General features: G+C 36.3%; 1 protein-coding gene across 2 annotated transcripts in view; it reads left to right on the top strand.

Annotated features, from left to right (window-relative positions):
• The window catches only part of PDE10A (phosphodiesterase 10A), a 195,208-nt gene that overhangs the window by 123,804 nt on the left and 49,155 nt on the right, over nt 1-22,249 (top strand). For both annotated transcript variants that reach the window (XM_075499111.1, XM_075499112.1), the window contains exons 4-6: nt 4,897-5,017; nt 6,961-7,010; nt 21,428-21,568. In XM_075499111.1, the coding sequence (XP_075355226.1) occupies nt 4,897-5,017; nt 6,961-7,010; nt 21,428-21,568 (312 nt within the window). The remainder of the gene's footprint in view (nt 1-4,896; nt 5,018-6,960; nt 7,011-21,427; nt 21,569-22,249) is intronic.

Genomic DNA, 22,249 nt, shown 5'->3' with positions numbered 1-22,249 from the left:
TATAGTTTTATAAGAAAGAAAACTTGTGTTGGCTGGAAGTTTCTCAGGAGATTTTAGTTGTTTTGGGTTTAGCAGCTGCTTATGTTCTGTAGTATGCTTCATAGAGAAGAGAGTAGCTGTCAGTTTTAAAGAGAAGACTGAAGAAGTTTGTGTGCAGGTTGTTGTCACGTTTCAGATCTAATGACTTAGGTGTTTGTGGTGAAATCCAGTCCCTGCCTAAGGACAGTGTTTTGTATAAAGTGCTGTGCAGAATCATGTGGATTCACTACCTGCAAGTCTTGATGCTGTCATTGACAGATTAATTTAGGTGGTTTGATGAAGTATTAGCTGGTTATCTGAAATACTGCCTGATGTAAGCAAAGAGAGAATAGGCGTTTTAAACTCATATGTCTATTTACGATCTCTTTGGCCTATGTACATCCTTTGTTCTTAGTGAATTTAGCACCCTTCAACAGCTGAGGCTCCTTACAAGAGCCTCTGTTTGTCCCAAGGGATCCTAATCCTGGTCCAGGAATTGCTTCTTACCTGAACAGCTGATTTTGTCTTTTTTTTTTTTTTTTTTGGTTAAGAATGTAATTTTGATGTTGCAAAGCTTTTTTGTCCTTAGTTTTTTGAAGCTGTTTTTTGTTGTTGTTCTTCTTTTGGGTTTTTTGGGTTTTTTGCCTGCTTACATGTCTCAGATTACATTTATGGCCTCAGTTGCAAGTGCCCTGGGACAGAGCAGCCTACACCTGTGCATGGTGTGGTCCCTCTGACACCTCTAGAGTGCCTTGCAAATGGATAGAGTGGCACTGGACACAGCATATATAACATGAGTTCGCTCAGCACTGCTCTGTCCTCATTGCACACTCTGTCCAGCCAGCCTGCACAACGGTGAGAGTCAGGCAGTGCCCCTCACCGCCCAGCTCCTCTCGCGTGGCAAATGAAGTAGGGGAAGCCTGGGATGGCCCCAGGGGCTGGACTTGAAGCACTGATTATGAAGATCCATACTGCTTCCCCAGGGCCCCTCAACATTTCAGTCTGATAATGCTTGAAAAGGTGGGTAAGGAGCCTTGAAATTTTTTAATAAAATGCTTGGTGCTTGCTAGAAGAATGGTCCCTGCTTTCCCAAAAGTCTGTTTCCAAGGCATACTGATATGACAGGTCAGCACCTTCTCCTGTTTTTTCCTGGGCAAAACACCTGTGCTGTCCTTCCCCATTGAGCCGGTAACGAAACAGGACTTTACAGCCACCTCCCAGAAAGCGGTACTGCTCTGGCCCTCACAGCCCCGTGGGCAGCTAGAGGCTGCCCGCATCGGTTGACAAAGAGCTGTCTTGTGGTTCCGTCTGACATCCTCTGAAACCAGCCTACAATGCCTAAATTACAGACGCAAAATAAGCAACATCAAGAGGAATCTCTCTGGATGTGGCCACTTCCCCCCATGTTTTGTGGCTTGCACGGTTTGGGGTATTTTTCCCCCTCTCTCTCCTCACCCAATGAAGTTCTGCACCCCTAAAGTACATTTGGCCATCCCTCTCCACATTGCATGGAATTTGGGCTGTTTGTTTATTCTAACTCCTCCTAGCCAGCGATAACATCATACACTATGAGGTCTGTAAAAGGACATGTCTGTTGCAGAACCAGGCAATTGTTGCTGTGGAGAAAGAGCTCTGTAGTAGGGAGTAAGTATTACATAGGAACTGGCTCTTCTCATTGCTATTCAGAAGACATTTTAAGAAGTTACAGAGAAAACAGATCAACTTCTGGATTATGTTGGCACTTACTGACCCTGTGCTGTATTAATGAAGGCTTTTTGTTGCAGCAGAAGGGCTTTTTCATTTCTGCAGGAGCATAAAATGCCCCTGGAACAGCTACCCTATAAGCATGAAAGCACGGAAATTAATCTTCATTTCAGTTTGTCATACAAAAAATTTAATTTAGATATTAAATTGTGTCCTTCAGTATTTTTTTTGTGTGTCTTAATTGTTCAGAATGAATGCTTAAAATTCATCTCACTTTATGGTATTTCAGTATCTCCTTTCATGGAATAAGGTGTTTGTGATTCTCAGCCTCTTTGTTTAGATCTAAGTCACAGCACTATTCTTAAATCACCTGTCATGGGTTGCTGTCTTCTATTGCACCGCAATATTCTAAAGACAAATAACGATAAAAATATTTTTATATAAATCCTGCAAAAACGTCCTCCTTTCATATTTATAAATTTGAATGTGCATATTTATAACAGGATTTCCCTTCTTAATTTTTAGTTCTTTTTCATAGCATTATAATATATGCAGCTACTAAAAATATGATGCCACTATGATAGTGGTATGATAGTGCTAAACCAGTTTTTAGTTCACTTGAATTATTTTAAGGTAGTGTCTCTGAAATTCAGAATTCTACAGTAAATATGCCAAAATACTTGTAGACACTGAATCTTAAATAGAAGGAAATCAGCAATGGGAAGAATGAATTAAGTAAAAGGAGATGAGTAGTAATGTTTAAATTGCAAACTAAACTACCATAACAAATTAAGAAACAGTACTTACGCTATCTCTGATGACAAATAAATACTCTTTTTCCACCAAGTGTGTTGAATTTTTTTGACAAATTACTTTCCTAAAGTAAGTTTTACACCAAATATGTGCAGGTCTGTGTTAGCAACCGCATTGGATAGTGGTTGTACCAAGGTTTGCTGCTGACTTATTCAGTGTTTGAATACATGGTTTCATAAAGAATATTGTGGCTTTTCAACCAAACATAATTGTGGTTATCCAATCTAAAATGCCCAGAACTAACTAAACAAGCCTCTTTCACTCCACTGTAATAAAAATAAAACCATTTTACAGCATGATGGAGTAATTCTTTTCTGGTGATTTATCTAAGTCGTAGAATTACTTAATTGTGAATCTGGACAAATTCTATTCATCTGGCTAGTTGTGGATCCACAGATTGTCAGTAATAGAAATCGGCTGTATTACAACTGTATATATTATGCAGTTGCCATCTTTTTAGTAACATGGATGCATGCAGTGATTTCCCCCGCTTACAAAATGTTTGCAAGCATATGTTGCAGAGGTGAGGATAAAGGGCACATAGCTTGTTATGTAATTACTATGCACGTGGAACTGCTGCTTGATTATGGGGAAAGTTATTATTCTGCCACGGCTGTTATGCCAGTGGGCTCATTTTGATGATGCGTTCTCTTAATATATTAGCTTTAACCTTTGAAGAGTTGATTTAAATCCTGACTGTGCATCACAGGCGAAGAGATAACGTATTTATTTCCAAGTTCTAAGAAGGCATTTTTCCACATGATAAAGGTTTTGTGCATGTGTGCTTGATTAGCTATTGTTGCTTTAGGGTATGTGGCTACACGTACTTTTGCAGATATGGGTTTAACACATATGAATAATATAGATTCTCGTTCACCATCTTCCTGTTATATGGCTACTTATGGCTATATCGTAAGTATAAAAATTACACTTTCATGAAGCTATGCTATTGTTTTCTCCCTTTGAAGAATCATACAGTAGTAAATGTGGGACACAACAGGGGACAGTCAATGGAAGCTTGACAGCAGCCATACGGTGCTAATGGTAATGGTATTGTAAACTCAAGACTTACAGCAGTTTATGCATGTATGCAGTGTGACCTTACATCTCTGTCAAAATTTATAAACATCACATCAATTTATAGTAAGAATTATTAAGTGTTAAGTTTGTTATACATTGAGAACCTTTTGGATACCCTAGGTCTCAAATGTTCTAATATGTCCATCTGGAGCAATAGATTAATACACCACCATGTGTTAAGAAGGGGTGACAGCAAAGATTGTATGTTCTCAGGAGCCATTTTAAAGTCAAGATTAAGATCTGCTTAATTTAAAGGAATCAGTAATTGATATTATCCAGCAAACACTTGGGCTTTTTGTTGGTGGAGTTTAGGGTGGGTTTTTTTGAGATAAAGAAGCCAAATGTATCCTAAATATATGACTGTATGCTCTGTATTCATGACATAGTGTGTTGTATGTAGAAATGCATGACAGTAATAGTGGGAATAAAAGTTATATCATGGAATATATTGTGTAAGTGTCACGTGTACAGGTTTACCCAAAGTTATAGACAGAAAAGATCTAGAGAAATATGGAGCAGAGTTACATACGTGCACATAAATGTGGGAGTGGTGGGTAGACTGTGGTACTCTGAACTTTCGCGGCATTTTCTATAGTACTGTTTAGATTATTCTGGTCTATATTTACATTTGGCTCTAAAGTATGAATGAGCAGGAGAATAAGTCTTAGTCTTTCAAGCAACATTAATTCATCTAAATATCACCAGCTTCATTTTTAGTTTAAGCAACATAATTTACTGCATCACTGAGTTCAATAAGTAATTGACCATATTACTTTCTTTAGTTACCACATTACCAGTTTTGGGCAGGGTAATGAATCTTACTTACTGCCAAGTATTGCTTTCTATGAAATTACGGTTCGTGATGCTGTCATGCTACAATGCACATTTACTGCCAGTTTTACCAGCCTTTCAGGACTTCGCTTCAGGACTTGGGAACTGGATAACCAAATGTAGCTGGGCCTCTGAAGGGACGCTGCATCTCCATTCCTATGAGATTTTAGCCATGTCGTGCTGTTTCATCATACCAGCAAGTTTAGGCGATTACTAATTGCTCAGTGGTGTACTCGGTACACTTTGAACAAATGTCTAATGGAGCACAGAGTGGAGTGCTGTGCCTCTTGCTTGGCAGTGGCCCAGTTCTTCAGGCAGCTGGATTGGGACAGTCATGATTGACTTGGTATTGAAGACTCACTGTATTATTTTTAATGAATTTGTACGTTTAAAACCTGCAAAATACATGTGAGTTATTCTAAAATGTTCTTCTCGTCTTTGCTTCCGTAGTACCAGGATACGAATATGCAAGGTGTAGTGTACGAATTGAACAGCTACATAGAACAGCGCCTGGATACAGGAGGAGATAACCAACTACTTCTGTATGAACTGAGCAGCATCATTAAAATAGGTAAGAAAGAGAATCAGATGTCTCTGAGCTGTTACTCAGTGCATCAGTGCACAGCACATTTCTTATGGAGTTTAATTAATAAAGACAGGTATTGAGGGATAACAGTGTTTTCTTTGGATGTTGTCTCAGTACAAACTTAGTTCTCCTTCTGTCCCTCAGTGAATCTCTGACTGCACTTAAGAGAATTTCATCTTTGGAGAGAGTTGTGTATCCAATTGCAAAATTAGAGTCCCCTGTTAAATGAACCAAAGAATAGACTATTCTGGTTATGATGGTGTTGCAATGTCAATATGGAAAGTAAAAAAGATCTGTTAGTACTATCACTGCATACCTGAACTCCTTTTGAAGCAAAACTGAGATGTTAGTGAAAGAGAGCATATCTTTTGCGTGATCTCAAATTACATTCAGTTTTTTAACCCTTTTTTTTTATCCGATATAAGGACCTTTTGTGGTAAGAAAATACTATACATGATCAAAAGTTAAAAAATAAAAACAAAAAAATTCCCAATAACAATATAAGTGTAATTTGCCTTCCTTTTAGCAAGATTAGATGTACTCAGACTTCAATAGGAAGTATCAGTAGCTTTGTTCAGTATAGCTTTCAGTCAACTCTTCAGAAAGATTTTACTGTCCCTGCCACTTCATCATTTTGTAATGATGAGTAATAGTTCTGGTTTATATACATGATGTTTTAAAAGGACCACTTCTGTTTACTGATTTTGCTTAAGTGGTTATTCGGATATTGATGTCCAGTTCACAGCAAATCAGACTGGATTTTGTTAATACACAGCAAACAAGAAGCAATAGGAGACAGGGTCTGCTTATCTTTTACAATTTTTTTTTCTTTTGTAAAGCAGATGACACTTTTTTTTTATACTTCCTTTACAGTGCTCATTTGCCTTGTAACTCAATGTGCTTACATACTGCAGCTGAAGGATTTAAAATCTGAATGCAAATTAGCATGCCCTGAACTCTCACTGGTGGTACACAGTTGACAATAAGCAAGTAACTACACAGTGGGATTTTTTTCCTTTTGTGAAAGAAATGCAGAACGCCAATTGATTTGATCACACACAAGTATAATCACTCCCCTGAAATGCACTACATGGATTCTTGTGTTCATTCATAAAAAACGGGTATCAGATATGTACATTTACTAGTTAGAATGTTTATTAACTGTTGGAAAGACAGACAGACTTACACTCAAAGTATCAAAGTCTATTGTGTAAAGTGGGGTAAAAAACACTGACTACTATATCCTCTTCTGATTTTGAGAGTTTTCATTTTAGCAATGAGTTACGATGGTTGGTTGACTTCAAACTTTTAAGAGTTTAAGGAACTTGACTTTACCCTGTTTCATACAACAATCTGAATCTGGCAGAAATCTGACAAGTATAAACTTCTTGGTGTGTGTCAGTGTTTTTAATATGAGGCAGGTGCAGAAAATAGAAACAGTTTGTTTTGAAACACATTTTTATGGCAATATTTGCAACATTTTATTTTGCCATAATTTTCTATCCTGAAGCAAGGACAAATATAGCTTACCATCTATGAATGGTATTTATTTTACACATGGAAATTATAATGTTATCTGCCTGATAATATTGTAAATATATGTTGTTATGTTACTTCTATACTGTCATATGAATTAATTTGAATTTACAAACATTAAGCCTTCAAATAAGAGTAAGACGTATAAAGAGGTTATTTCTAATTGTCTTTTAGAATGTAGTAAATGGCAATGGGGAAAACAAGAATTATCTCATACCTCTAACTTTGTAGAGTCTGGGAAGTTTCAAGGGACACAGCAATAGACCTTCATCTTTAGAATTTTAGATGTTTGTCCTAAGTGGAATTGAATCTGTGGGTTCACCTCAGAGATCTTGTGTAAATTCGATTTCCCCCTGTGAGTACAATTATTTCTTTTATTATTGCTTTGGCAGCTACAAAAGCTGATGGATTTGCACTATATTTCCTGGGAGAATGCAATAATGTAAGTATACTGGATTAAGATGCTGCTTTTCTGTACAGTTACAAGTGCATTTTCCAATTTGACAATGATAGTTTGATTTTATTTTGTACGTCATTTAGCAAGAAATATTACCCAAGTGCTGAATATTAGCTTTATGTTATCTTTATTTCTGTAACATAGAAGTTTATTGAACATAGTGGTAATGAAAAAATGTTTCCTGCATTTAAATCCTTGGCCTTTTAATTTTTTTTAAAGATTTGGCAGTAGTGCTGTTGTTTCTCTGACTATAGCAACTTAACTTGTTATTTAGCCCCATTATTAATTGTCTTTAACAAACAGAAAACTTAACTTGGATTTACTCTCCTCATAGCCTATTCTTTTCATCTAGTTATGTCTCTGATTTTTTTTTTTAAATGTTATCAGTTCTTCTGTTAACTGCCAGCTGCAACTTGAGAGTGAGATAATGTGAATTTCAAATGTAGATTTTAGTTAGCATAAAATAAACTGTACATTTAAAATTTATGAATGAAATTAGTTTCTGATGTAATAATTTGAATAACAATGAGTCCAATATTTGCTGGTTTGTTATTTGGCATTTAGAACGCATTACATTTTTTCTATCCTGATTAATTTGTACAGTTGCCATTATACAAGATTTTGTAGTTACTTCAAATGGCTACCAAGAAGGAAATTGAGTTTATACTTCAGTCAGTTCCATCAACTTAAAAATCACAATTTGTCAGAAATTTTATGTCTTTCATTGGTTCAAGAAACAAATTAAACTCTTCTTACTGAAAAATGACTAGAGAGGAAAATATTTTTCTCATTGTTTTTGTTTCCTTACTTTACACAGCCAGTTTTAATAGTTTATTTTTGTATAGTCCATTAGCCAATTTCCTTTGCTCTTTGTGAAATAATTGAATTCAGAAAAAGGGAAAGAATGACATTTTTGAAATAATGGAAACAGGATTGAAGATGTACAAACATGCAGGTGACTTGAACCTTGCCTGAGAATATTTTTTACTTACTCAAAAAGATAGTGTCTAATTTGAAGGATGTGGAAGAAGACCCATACAGAAATTTCCTAAAAGAAGTGGAAATGAGTTTTGCAATTTTTTTATTTAATGATTATTTCACAGAATAAAGATAACCCGTTTTATATTCAGAAATTGAGTCTGCTCTGAATGAGTTCTGTAAGTACGTAAATAGCATATATTTTTTAATAACCCTTTCACTGACTGGTGTAATTTAAGTAACATGTTGTTCATCCTTTGTGAATGCAATCTTTGGCTCTCATTAGTAGGTGACAGCATCCACTGTCATGGGTGGGGGGTGATGCACACGGTCACTGAAGAGCTTCGTCCTGCTGCCAAAGGCAGGAGCTTGCAGGAAGTGCAGCCATCTGTTCTGAATGCACAGCACTGGCCAGCTTCAGTGGCAGTAACTGCATGCCAGCTGAGCATGTTCATCTCTAAATGCTTTGGAAAAGATTACAGTAAAATTAACTTTACAACTTGAGACCTAGATAATTCTTACTATGGTGAGGTTTTTCCTATTAGATTTGTGTGGCAGAATACGGGGTTCCTCTCAGTCTTCTGATACCTTGAGGGCCTGGGCACTTCATGACCCTCTGCTTTTTTTTTTTTTAATAGCCTATTAGGCAGTTGAATCTATTTGCTTCCCAGTATAACTCTTTCCTGAAAAAAGTTCCAACCACTAAAAACACACATTGACTTTATTAACCACTGCTATGTAGCTGCATCTCCCAAAATGGAATGTTCTTCATGTAGTTATTGAAGGGACTGATCCCAAGTCCTTTGAAGTTAGTGTGAGATTTTCCATTCACATTAGTGGGCTTTGGGCCAGACTCATGTTTGTAGTCTTGTAAGTAAACAGTAATGCACTAACCTCCTTTTTGTAAGAAATTGTCATTGAAAATTAATTTGGATATCTTTGTCTCTTGAATATTTAATTTAAAAGATGTGTCCAAGTGAGATTAACCATTGTCCAGCAAATGCTGGCAATGTATTTTTATTTATTTTTATTAAATACCTTTTTTAAATGGGAACACAAAGATTCTGCCTAGCATAAATGGCAGAAAGGAGCTAATTCTTTAAGCTGAAGTTTCAAAAATGATAAAACCCCCTATCATTACCTGGACAAAGTAGTTGCTGAACACCTATGACCACAATTTGAAGAATGGCTTCTATTTTTTGGTGACTTAACTTTTTGATGCTTGATTTGTGACTTAAGTTTTGCAAATTCAGCAAAACGTTTTTTTGGTTTTGTTTTTTTTTTTTTTTTTTTCAATTTTAGCATTCGGCTTTTTGTTTGTTAGCTTGAGAAATATACATAAATCTGCTTGTATTTATCCAGTCAGCAGCCTTGTGTTTCAGAACTAGACCTGATGTAACAGTTATTTCTGCCATGCTTTCAAAGAAATAATTTGTGCCTGAATACAGCTTTTCTGGAGTGTGTGTATATGTCTTTTTGAGAATTAGGTGCTGGGAGGGGATTGTGTAAGAATGGAGAAATCCTGTTAATAAGTAGATACCTACTTTCTCCCAAATGGTTTTGTAACATTTAGTGATGTGCGTTCTGACTATATACTGTAAGGGAACTGAAGATCAAAACTGAAGCAAAAGCATTAATTCTACTTAGTTTCAGCTCCCGCTGTAAACATGTATAGGTATACTTGTGCCTGTTTAAAGAAATCCAAGTTTGAGAATCTCAACACGTGTTAATCTCAGCTAAGGAATGTTCTTGCAACATGAGATTTCCATAACTACCTTTAGCCTAGATTAAATAGTGAGTTTCTAATTAGGATAGACGATAACTTCCTTTTACAGAAGTTCTAGGTATTTACGAGATGAAAACCAGCAAATTATTACTGCATACTGTGTGCTATTATTTCTTAGTATTGAGAGAATTGCCATATCATTGCAATTTTTTTTTTTTCATGGGTTACTAAGAATTCATTGTAAATCTTTCTTTGGTGCAATTTTTAATATGGACAGCACTTCCCTTACATGAAAATTATATTAGAACTGAAAGCAAATTTGTTTAATGTGAAGGAAAGCTCTAGATTAGCTGTTCCTTTTCTCTTTGCAAAACATAGATGATATACTGGCCTTTAAAGGGGGACCTTGTTTTAGAAAAAAATCCTTTGGAGTTTAACAGCACAAATGTGAGTTCGTTAAAATACCTCTCCGTATATGAAGTTTCTTTATGGCCTTATTTTCTTTCTCTCTAATGAAGTATACAAAACTATATCTTGACTTGTATTAGAGTTGGATAACAGCATAAGGACAAGGTAATTTCTGGCTGACAGGTCAGGTCAGATGCCTTCAAGATCTTTACTTGAGTGAATTTGCTTGAACTGGAAGCTGCCGCACCAATTGCAGGTTACAGTGCATTTCTTTATGCGAGTATTACTCAGAATTGGTGCCAGAATGAGTGTGGCCAGTTCAGTTATTTTAGTGACCTTCTGGTTGTTCAAATTGCGTGGGAGCACTAGCACTCGTTGCACTCTTTGCTAAGGGTGTTCTGATAGTATGATTCTGCTTTTCAAACGATTGCCCCCAAGCAGGTAAATACCGCTTGCATGCCCAACTCCTTCCTTCCCCATAAAGTTGCCCTGTGTATCAGAATCTGCTTTTGCATATGCTATACATATGGTAGAATGCATTGCAAAATACTCAGGTACTAGAAAGAGCATAGCTTCCTCATCAGGGTCAAGTGATCTGAACAGACCTGTGCCCATACTGCCTCTGGTTCCTGAACTTTCTCCATACCTAAGAAATGATCTTTGTCCATGGGTTAGTGCAGTTATGCAAATAAATGATTTATTCTTAAGGTACATAACGCCCATTTTGCAAATACTATATGTTGGAGACTGGAAACATTTCCAAATCAAACAGGAATCTTTCACAGCTCTCCAGCAAAGGACTTGACTTTATTTCAAGTTTTGTTTGATTCCTTATGGGGATGCATATATAGTTCATAATTCTCACGTTATGACCTTAATTGAGTATCATCTTCAAATATGACTTAAAGGATTTACTGAAATCCTCGCATGGTGCGTGTGTGTAAATCACTGTGCCTGAATACCATGCTAGCTGGGCATGGATTTAAGCCCATAAACTGACATCTTTACAAGGCAATATTTCTAAAATACTTATCACAGCTACAGAGTTTCGAATGTACTATTATATTATCTGATTCTTCAGATGCTTCTTGTTTATAGTCCTTATTTGTGTGAGTAATTCACCTCATGATTACATTGTGATTCCTACGTAAAGATGTATGACTTTGAATTTAATAGGCATACACTTAAAGTAGCTTTTACTAAGTCTTGTGAGTGTTACTTAGTTCCTGAAACTGCAAATTATGTTGACAAACAGATCATCCTTGCTTTAGATAGAAGTTTCCAATAGCTTTATTGTAAGAAATAATTATGCAAGGCCACAAATATGTGCACATACTCTGTGCTTCAGGGTGTATCTTATTAAGCGATTCTAGAATTTCTGGTCATGCAGAAATTGTTGCAGCTTGATGTGCAGTGCCACCTAGTGAATTTAGGAGGTGGGTGATTTGAATTATTAAGAACCAAGGAAAAAAACATCTACTGCTTGCTAACTGTCTCAGGTTTTTGTGCCAGGCTAAGGCACCTTATTTTGAATGTGTAGACATCTTCTCTGAAATTTGAGTCTTTTAAACATGTTTCCAGGAGAAACCCTTCTAGCTGCAAGTCAATTCAGAAAATTTTGGTCTCTATCCTTCAATCAATTCTAAATCATGTACTCTTTTTATATATAAAGTGGAAAAAATCTGTTGCTTTCTTATTTGCCAGTGAATAGTGAGACTCAGCAGAAAGGGAAGGCTGTTGATGAGTTATAGTGTCTGAGTTTAACTTTGAGTCCATAAATTATCAAACTGAAAGAAATTACATAAATAACTGTCAAGATATATTTTAGTGAAATTTTGGTCCTGTTTCATTTAATATTCAGGTAAATGGACTTGTGGAATATGGTCATGATGAATATACTATAGGTAGAATGCGGAACTGGTTAGAAAACTAGACAGAGACTAGTTGTTTGTGGTTCACTATCAGAATGGGAGGGTATTTTGCATAAATCTTCAAGGATTTATCCTGGATCTGGCTTTGCTCAGTATATTCATTAATGCATGGGTGAAGGAAGAATATAGGCTTATTAAATTTGCATAGTACATGAAATTGGGAAGGACTGCAGATGTGTTTGTAGGGACGGATTAGAATTCAAAATGATAGCGGGAAAATGGTGTGAAGAAACTGGACAATGATTCAGTGAGGACAAGTGCTGGGCTCTCCATAGCTTGGCTCTTTCTGCGTAGGGCAGTTGATAACTGAGAAAGATTCTGGGGTTTGCAGTGAATTTGAAGGTAAACATGAGTCAGCAATATCATTGCTGTAGCAAAACCGACACTATTGTATGTAGCAGAAGCAGAAATCTAGCCTTCGTGTAAAGTAATTTTCCCATTCCTCTGTCCACTGCTAAGGTCTCAGGTGGAATAATGTGTCTGGTTTAAGCACTGCACTTTTAAGAAAAGATTGGAGGAGCTGAAGTGAGTTCAGGAGAGAGTAGTGAGAATGGTGAGGAAACAAAAGAACTGGTATTGCTTAGTCTAAAGAAAAGAAAGTTGAAGGGTGAAGATATGCCTGGGTAAGACAGAGAGGAAGGCAATCATCTCTTCTCCATACCTACAATGTGTAGGGCAAGAAGTAGTGGGCTTGAATTGGCATTAGGAAAGCTTCCCCAGTTGTGGCTGTAATGAAGCACTACAGTGTGTTGTTTGTGAAAGCCCAGGGATCCTCATCCCTGGAGGTGTTTGAGAACTGTCTGGACTAACATCTTTCAGAAAAATGCTTAGCTGAGCATGTCTTAAAACAGAAAGGATGGAAGAGAGGTATGTCAACTTAGTTTTCTGTGACAATGAAATGGTATAACTCTTGTGGTGTTTTTCAGTTGTGTAAATCAACTGGAAAGTTTCCAGGAATGAAGTGCAGTTACAAATTGATACCATTCAGAAGGATGGAAACATTAACACCCCCCCCCCCCCCCCCAGTTGTTTTACAGCATGTAAGTGCATCGTCTTCATTTCACAAGAATCCAACATTTGTACATACTATGTAGTTTAAAAATGCAAATCTCCTGTCCAGTACACTGTCAGTTATCAAGAAGGAAATAAGTTTTTATAAACAATGGAGGTAGTTGCTGGGTTTTTTCCTTCTTTTATCCCTGTGTGCTTCATGTAGTAGGATTGCTGCACTTGTGTTTAAACCCAGGATATAATTGCCTATAACTCTTTAAGATTTTAGCATGGTAGTATTGGGTTACTACTTCAACTTAGCCAGTTTAGAAATCCGAGGTTTTTGCCTATGGATACTTTCCAAATTAGTTCTGTTTGTTTGGTTTTCTTGGTCATCATTGCTTATTGTGATGAGTTTTATTCCTGAAAAAAACCTGGCCTTAGGGCACAGCCTTTATAATTTTATCAAATAATTTTATCATTAGGCTGTGTGGTCTCACATGTAGGTTGTTATATCCTTTACCAAGAGTACAAATCTATTGCTGTTACTGAACAGAAGAGGATGTGAGCAGCAAAAACCATTAAGCTCACTTAATATCAACTTGCTTAATTCCCATTTCTCTTTAATGTTTTTTTTTTCTGAGCATCAAGTCGTATAGCAATGCTTTAGTATTAAGGCTTTCATTTAATGTCAGTTGATATTAAATGATTTTCCATTAAGCATTTTTAGGGCCAGTTTTATCAGCAAAATTCACTGTGGAAGAAACTAGATCAGGATCCAGTCACCCTTACCACCAAAACAGTTTGTTAACGGAATGCTTGTCACGTGTGTACTTTAACCCTCATTCTAATCATTAAACCTGCTTCCTATCCAGACCTCTCTTCTGCAAAGAAATTTTAGAAAAAACAGTTTATGATTGGTATTTGCTTAGTTATAAGGAGTATTACAAAAAAAGAAGAAACAACTGAGCAGTTTGTGAAATGGCGAGCAATACATGTTTGCAGTTCAAATCCAGCCCTGGCAAAATTTATTCAGTTAGTTGAATAGTTTCTAGCCTTTGTGGGTTGGGATGTGGTGTTGTGCCGGATTCCCACAGGCTACACATCAACAGCTACTAGAAAAACAGCATCAGTTACACCTGTAGTTGACCTCTTAATCAGAAGAGCCAAAGACTGAAAGCACCTGAAAATTGTGGGTACTTTCTTATCACTGTAAGAATATCTGTCAGGAGGTGCTGATGGTGTTGTGTTATAAGATTTGAGCTACTACTCCTCATCTTTTATTTTACTGGGATTTTAATCTGCTTCCTCTGTCAAGCACTAGATTTTCACTAGAAAAAACAACCGTGGGGCCAAGTTACGACAGCATGACAAGGTGAACATCAGTAATTATTCATGTGCATGCTCTTAGCTGTTACAAACGAGGAGTAATGAGGGTTTTTTCAGCCACAGTAAAAAAGGTTAAAGATAAATTACTTCATAATTTCAGCAGACTATGTGCATGGCACCAAGAAAAGAGTACCGAAAGCCATGGTACTATGGCATATTGGATATATACTAATTTTGTTATGTATCTGAAAGCCAAGTTTGCTGTGTTTAGCTGTGAATTGAGAATGCTGACATGTTGATATCCCTCAACTGATTACAGTGTACATCATTTTGCATTCCTGTAGACTGGAAGACTTGTTAATATATTAGCATTTTAAAAAGACATTAGAGATTATGTTGCCTATACCTAAAGTGCCTATGAAATATGAAAGGGTGAATTTTGTTACATTTGTCTGTGTTCACCAGTGGTTGAACCTCTGTTATGGTTGTCATTTGTTTTGGACTTTTGTTTTGTTTCAGTTTGTTTTTTTTAAGCACCTCTTGCTCTCTGTGGTCACAATAAGGCCATTAGTGGATTCCAAGCCACCCTGTAGCATCAGTCAAAATTAATAGGAGTTTTTTTGGTTGGAGACTTTATCAAAGTGAATTAAGAGATTAAACTAGGACGGAAGGAGTCATTTTGAAGATTTTGGGCCCAGCTGGAACAATCTGTCGTGTCACAGAAGGCAGGAAAGGAAGCACCTCGTGTGCTCTGAGGTTTCAACAAGGTATAGGAGGTTTCTGGTGTCAGACTTCAGTGTTCCCCTGCCTACCTACATTTACAGAAAGAAGTCCCTCACTATATGGAACTTGTTGGAAAAAGATTGGCAATAGGGTAGTTGAGTTTGATGTAGGTAAGGAGATTCTGTCTGTGTCTGGAAGGAGGGGAAACAGATCAAAATAAGGAATTGCAGGATCCCGTGGGCTGCCCGGTGCCAGAATGCATGAGCCTGGAAGCTTCCAAAGGATTCGCTCTCCAAGCCAATGTTTGCTCTTTTGGTAGTTTATCAAACTCAGAGTGACTCTCCCATCTTGGTTGCCTTCTCCCTCATTGACAGTAGAGATATCTACTGCTGTCTACACTAGATATCTTTTATTACTTAACTTTTGCCAGGAGAGAGACAGTGACATTGCACTGTCAGTAAAGAGCTATTCATGTTTATCTGTTTCTGATACTGACTTACATTCTCACTGCAAGTGGTTACAGCAACAAAAGATACTGTGAGCAGTGGACAGGCATCCTGCTGTCTCCTCAACCTTTTCCTTTTACTGCATTGTGAGTTATCAGTATAGTATTTGGGAAATTATGGGACTTCATATTCTCATATTTCCTTTTTTATTGACTATATATTGTTTCAGTTGTGGTTGAAAATCCACTGGTTTCTTATTTTGATTATTAATCACTGTTCAGTATCATTACCAGAAATGCAAACTGTTAGTCTGGTTTTGAAGTAAAATATTCAAACCCACTAAAGAAATGCGAGTAATTTGAAAGGGCCCAGTCTATCCATTTCTTCATTTACTTGTGAAGCTGTATACAATATATCTGATGTCTGCATGGGAACATTTCTAATTACCCTTTGAGCTGGTGAAGGATGATTTGAATGTGCATTTGCAAATTAAAAGAATGCTGGAGTGATTCACTGTTAGAAGAGAGTAGGTGAGCCCCAAATTTTATTATTACTACAGTACATTTTATTTCATAAGTATTTTCTTAAGCAAAAGGAAAAACAGGAAATGTGAGCTGGATAGGTGATGTGAAAAAAACTGGTGGTTTTGGACAGTGGTAATTAAAGAGATTCCCTTAAAGCTGTGTCTGTGGGATGCCTCGGAGATTATTTCAGTGACAGGCTGTAACAGAGCAGAGCACAGCTTTTTTGTTCTTACTGCGTTTTGTTTGGCTGACTTTGCCATTGATGGCTTCTAGAATTCAAAAGCTTTGTTAACAAAACCCCAACAAAACTCGAGAAATTTCCACATCCTTAATTGGCAAGAAATGTTTAAACTTATTCAGATTTAAATTGATCATGTATGGAATGTATCAATGGTCATGAAACTTTATTAGATGTATATAGAAAGTCAATGTGAAATGGTAGAAGCTTATGGTCTAATTGCAGCTTATATATGGTTTGAGAAAATTTGCCTGTCTTTTTAATAGTGCTGCATGGTCAGGATAAGATTATCAATTGTTCCGTGGCCTTGAGGTCAAGGGCTGTTGTTTGAGGTCTAGGTGGAGTTCTGTCCTTGCACAGTCATACTTTTCTATGTGTACAGTCAGGAGGAATAGTGGCAAATTTAGAACCTACTGGGTAGTTTGAAGAGTTTTTTGATCACTAACCCCTTAGCAGTGGGGTTTGTCGTTTCCCATAAGAAGCAGAATGGGATTGCTTCTGCAGAACTCTTTTTATCACTGGAAGTACAATAATGTCCACGAGCTTTTTCCAATGTAGGGATGCCTTTCACAGCGGTACTTCATGGTGATAGCAACAGAGGGGTCTACCAGCCAAACTGATACTTACACAAGGACACAGGAAAGACTGTGCTGGCAAAAGCAACTTTTGCTAGCAACACTTCATGGTGTCAACACAGTTTTTTGGCCATTGAAGATCCAGTGAAGGTCTTTTCTGGAGAAAAATATGTATGTGTGGAAGAAGTGAGTTCTTTGTTTTCTGGTGAAAGTGGCCATTTGGTTTCGTCTTTTTTTTCTTGTGTTTCGTTTTGAGATGTTTCTGAGAAGAGAAGGACGGGTGCGTTGCTTTATATTTAGTTATGGGCATGACTCAGGAGACCAGTGTGGAAAAGCACATTTTATACACGTAATTTAAAGAACACAGTTACTTTGCTAAGTGTCACACATTGCTGTCTTGGCATAAAGAATCAAATATGTCTTAAGAAAAAGTAAGAAGAATGGTGTGAATAAAAGTGCTAATCTTTGGAGAGATCAACTTTGGTCTCCAGTGTCCTGTTAATTTAATTTGACTCATTCCACTACTTAGACTACATAATTCAGTCTTTAAACATTGTGTTTCATTTCCTACATTTTGCAATACTCTGCAATATGAACCACCTTTTCAGTATTGAACAGATTATAGTGTTGCTGTTCCTAGTATAAAAGTACTCTTTTAATAGTAAATCTTCTTCCTATAAGCATATAGTGTAGCAGGTCAAACATTTGTGAAGATACATATTTCAGTATTTCTATGCCCTTTATATCCTAAACTTTTTACTAGCTTCTTTGATTTAAAAAAAAAAAATTATATCAGAACACTGATTTAAATAAATCTTGAACTGTGGTTTCTTTAGTTTTATTAGAATAATGTACTTTTTTTCAGATCATGGGGTGGTTTTCTTGGATCTGTTATGTAAAATGTTCTATTTAATTCTATTTAAGTGCATGTAAAAACATGAAACTGAAGCTTATGAAGGCAAGTGACTGTGAAACTAAGTTTTCATTTAAGAATTATATGTATCTTTATTTTATTAGATTATAAGTAAGAAAGAATAAATGGAGCTTTTTATTCTGGTAAATTGAGCAGGCTTGTTCTGCCAGATTCAATGTACCGATTTAATGGTTTTTGTTGTTTGGGTTTTGTGTGTGTTGCTTTTTTTTTTTTTTTTTTTGTAGCACAGTCTTGTAATTCATATGGAAAATAAACATTCTGACTTTTCCAGTGTCTTTCACTGCTAAAGGCCACTCTTTAAAGAAGCTGTGAGTGTAAATGGGTTTGAAGAATAAGGTTGAGGTTTGGGATCAGAATAAACAGAAAAATTGAAGAATTCATGCACTTGTACCATAATGCAAGACACCAAAATGGAGTAAATACCATGCATGTTCAGTAGAGCTACTCCACGGAAGAAGTATCCTTCCTTCCAACTGCATGAGATGTATGAGATAAATATGCTGAAATGACTTGTCAGAGCTGAAATACTATGTGGCAGTTCTATTTTCTCTTTTAATGTAGTTTAATTCTCATCTGTATCACAATATTAGCAAATGAATAACTGGATGGAAAACTCTTTTCCTTGTCTTGCTGAACTTTTTGAGACTGCCTGACTTTCTGCTTCAGAACAAGACAAATACTCAGTTAGTGGTTTTGTCAGAATCTTGAGTGTTTTTCTTTTGAACTCACTAAATGCCCTAACTATTGGACTACTGATTCTTCCTGGATAGGCTTCACTCTTGTTTTGGCTATGAATTCCGTACTTTTCTTTGACCATTTGTTTTCCCCTCAGCATAAAGTCCAACTTTCTCCTTCCAAAATGCTGTTAATCCATTACAGCTAAGGTACCTTCATCGCTGCAGGAGTACCTACATATGGTGCATTATATTGCATCTCCTTAGTTTCTGAACATTTCAGTGTGTTCTTTTTGGAATTGTTTAGTATGTTTTATAACGTGCCTTGCATGTTTGGAGAATAAAGAAATTATAATTGTGAGAGGATGCATCTCATATCATCACTTCATTTTCTACAGCTGACAGAAGATGCTGACTTTTCACATGCAAATTGTACCTTTAATATTCCATGCTAGAAAACAGCCCCTGTTTAGTAATTTACCCGGTCTAAAATAGGTCCAAATTGGTAACTGTCGATCTCTGATGTCTGTCTCCTTTCTTTCACACCTGAGTTTTCTTTGTCTTGTGATCCATTTGGCTCGCTCGAGCTCTAAGCCATAGTGCAAGGCATTCTTTAGGCTATGAGGTGAGCTGTGAAGTTCATACTCAAATGGTATTTGGAACCTCAGCTAAAATAACAGTATAAATACAAAATTTTTATCATAGCTTCCATCTATGAAATGAGGATAGCGTCACCACCAAACTTATGGGGGAGTTGTAATAATGTATAGTTACTGTGTACCTGAGTTATTGTGTACCTGAGTACCTGTGAGGTACTCAGGTGCTGTAGTGATACTGACCTCACAGGTCTAGGAGAGCAAAATAAGAGAAATGCCATTGATTTCATAGTGCCTAGATTTCACTTAATTTCTTTAATGAATCAGGCCCATAGATTTTTTTAGATTTTCTGTTGGCTTTTTTTCTTCAGGGAATTAAGTATGCATATAGTGGCATAATATTTAAATAATAACAATTCCAGTGCGAAGCTCCCTGCTTACTTCTAAGCCTAAGCTGAAATCTGATTTGAACAAACTAAAAGTTCTTTGTTCAGTCTTTCAAGGCAACACTGCATTCTGAGCTACTGGAATCTGGAGTGCCTGTGCACCTGCTTTTGTCTACTGTTACAGAAACCTTTGTGAATGATAAACGTAGGAGACAGATTAATATTAATTATCATAACCGATGCTGTAGAATCTTGGGCGATTGACCCTCGTAGCAGCCCTAATGAAAGCAAAGTCTGATAGTAAAATTAATCAGTACAAAGGAGTGGCACAACATGTGGCCATTCTTACCAGGAAAGTGAGTAATACATTGTGTGGTGGCACTATCATCTAACTGTGGTATTATATATGTAAATTAAAAAACCAAAATTATATTTTCCTAGCAAGGATCTTTGCTTAAAATGTTTCATCTTAGTTCATATGCTTTAAGTTCATAATTTAAAATCATATAGCTATTTAGCAGTAGAGTTACTTACTCGAGGAGCGCTCTCTGTGTACTCCTGGTCTTACAAATTTGTCAGTGAAAGAAATTGGATCATTGATTATAGTAAATAAGCAAACGCAATTTGCCAATAGAAGGTGGGTCTCTGAGGTGGTGCTTTAGTTGTGTTAATATTAAGAAAGTATAAGGAGGGATGGCTCAAGAGATTAGGACATTAAGCTGAAGTCTTGGAAATACAGATTTGATCCCTGCTGTTCTAACACTTTGTGTAACGATTGCCATGTCATTTATTCTTCATGTGCCTAAATTCCCTTTGTGTTTAAAGAGTAATAGCTCTGCTATGCTGAATAGGGTGTGACAATGATAAATGCTTTAAAATTTTGAGAGTCTCTGGGATTCTGTAGCGTTAGGAGACACATAAGTTGATGGATATAATGAGACAAAGGTAGAAAAATGAAGCAGAAGATTAAACTTCTTGCTTGTAAAATGAACTGTTGCTGCTGATTGCATTAGAGATGGGCTTTTTTGTAGTTTTGTGACTTTAAAATTGGTTGTCACTAACAGACTGCTCCTTTGCAGGTTGTCTGAGGGGAAAAATAAAGGAAAATTTTAAAGAGACTGTGATAGGAACATTGTTTTCCAGCACTGTACTGTTCCATAAAGTTAATTTTTCATCCAAAAATGAATGAAATTTTAGATTTGAAGAGTGTTTGGCATACAGAAGGGTTTGCATGTTTGACCTTTATATGTGTGTTTAATTTTCTTTTTGTAAAATAATATTTGCAATCCCATTCATTCTAGTGGTGTTAACTTGTTTAATATTTTTGTTATAGAAGAAATTTCAGACCTTTCTGGATGAGTTTCATGATGTGAATGTTGTCATACCTGACTTTTCAACAAATGAGACAGTTTTAGGTAGGCAGCAAGTAAGACAGATGTTTCTTCTAGTACAGGGAACAAATGCAGTCACTTGGATTTCAGGAAATACAGTGTTAGGATAATTTTGAAATTACCTTTCCTTGGGATGAGATAAACAAGAAATTTGAAGATTATCTCTACTTTTTGAGTATTTTCTATTGAAATAAATGAGTGCATCCTAGGAAAAAAGTCTTTCTCTTACAAGGTAATATTTTCCTCTGTGAGTCTTTATGCGGTCTACTGTGTGTTCAAGGTAAACACAATCCAACCCTGATATAAGAGATGACTGACTTCAGCTGAAGAGTTATCCACTGTCTGAATGGTGACTTTAGAGTGGGATTTCCTAAGATTTCAAAGCAGTTAAGCAGAGTTTATCCAACTACATTTCATTGTCAAAAGCTGTGTTTCTCTAATTATCTACTTTATTCAATCCTTTACACTACATAGGTAGCACAGTAACTCTGTAAGAGTAACTATGCTTTCTAATGGCATTCTTTTTTTTTTTTCTTTTTTTCCTTCTAACTAGAGTCTGTGTATATTTACACCACCAGGAGCTAAAGAAGGACAACCACGGCTCATTCCTGCAGGGCCCATTGCACATGGCACTACAGTATCTGCTTATGTAGCCAGATCCAGAAAAACGTTGTTAGTAGAAGATATTCTGGGGGTAAAAAGCTTTCCCTTTCTAATGAGATGATTACAGCATGTCCTTAGAATGAATATTTTGATGCTGAAATGTTTATTGAGCTGAATGTATAATGATAGAATTTACATCTGTCTTGCTACCAAGAAAATTAATTTGAGTTTGGATTAGCTTGATGGAATAATTTCAGAATATCTCATTTCTTTTTGAGTTGAAAGATTTTTTTTTTTTGTCTTTTAACATTTTTTTGGTTGTCACATAAGGGAAGTAATGGTACCATAGTCAGTTGGAGAGAAAAAAAACATATCAGTCGAAACGCCTGTCCTCCTGATCTTGAAATACTTAGTGTGCTAATCCCAAACAAGAAGAGTTCCATATAGTCAATAGAAGTTTGATTTAATTATAACACACAGCTCACACTGACAAGAAAGTCAATCAGAATTCTGGTTATTAGACAGGATTTTGATCTCTACTTATACTAATGTAAAGCTAGAATACTTACAATATCAGCAGACCTACATGAAAGCCACACTAATGTAACTGATGTCAAAATTCAGGCCTTTGTCTGTAAAAGGATTCAGAACATCCTAAGGTGATATTCTGATAATTCTTGGCACTCTGTATGTCTGTCCTTTTTAATTTTTTGAAAAACTTCATTCTCTAGTTGCATCTATGCAATTGTATGAAACTGGTATTTAAACTGTA

The sequence above is a fragment of the Mycteria americana genome, chromosome 3, assembly GCF_035582795.1.
Source record: "Mycteria americana isolate JAX WOST 10 ecotype Jacksonville Zoo and Gardens chromosome 3, USCA_MyAme_1.0, whole genome shotgun sequence".
Classification (NCBI taxonomy): domain Eukaryota; kingdom Metazoa; phylum Chordata; class Aves; order Ciconiiformes; family Ciconiidae; genus Mycteria; species Mycteria americana.
Note: the sequence above shows the minus strand (reverse complement) of the source record. Positions and strands in the feature narration are given on the sequence as shown.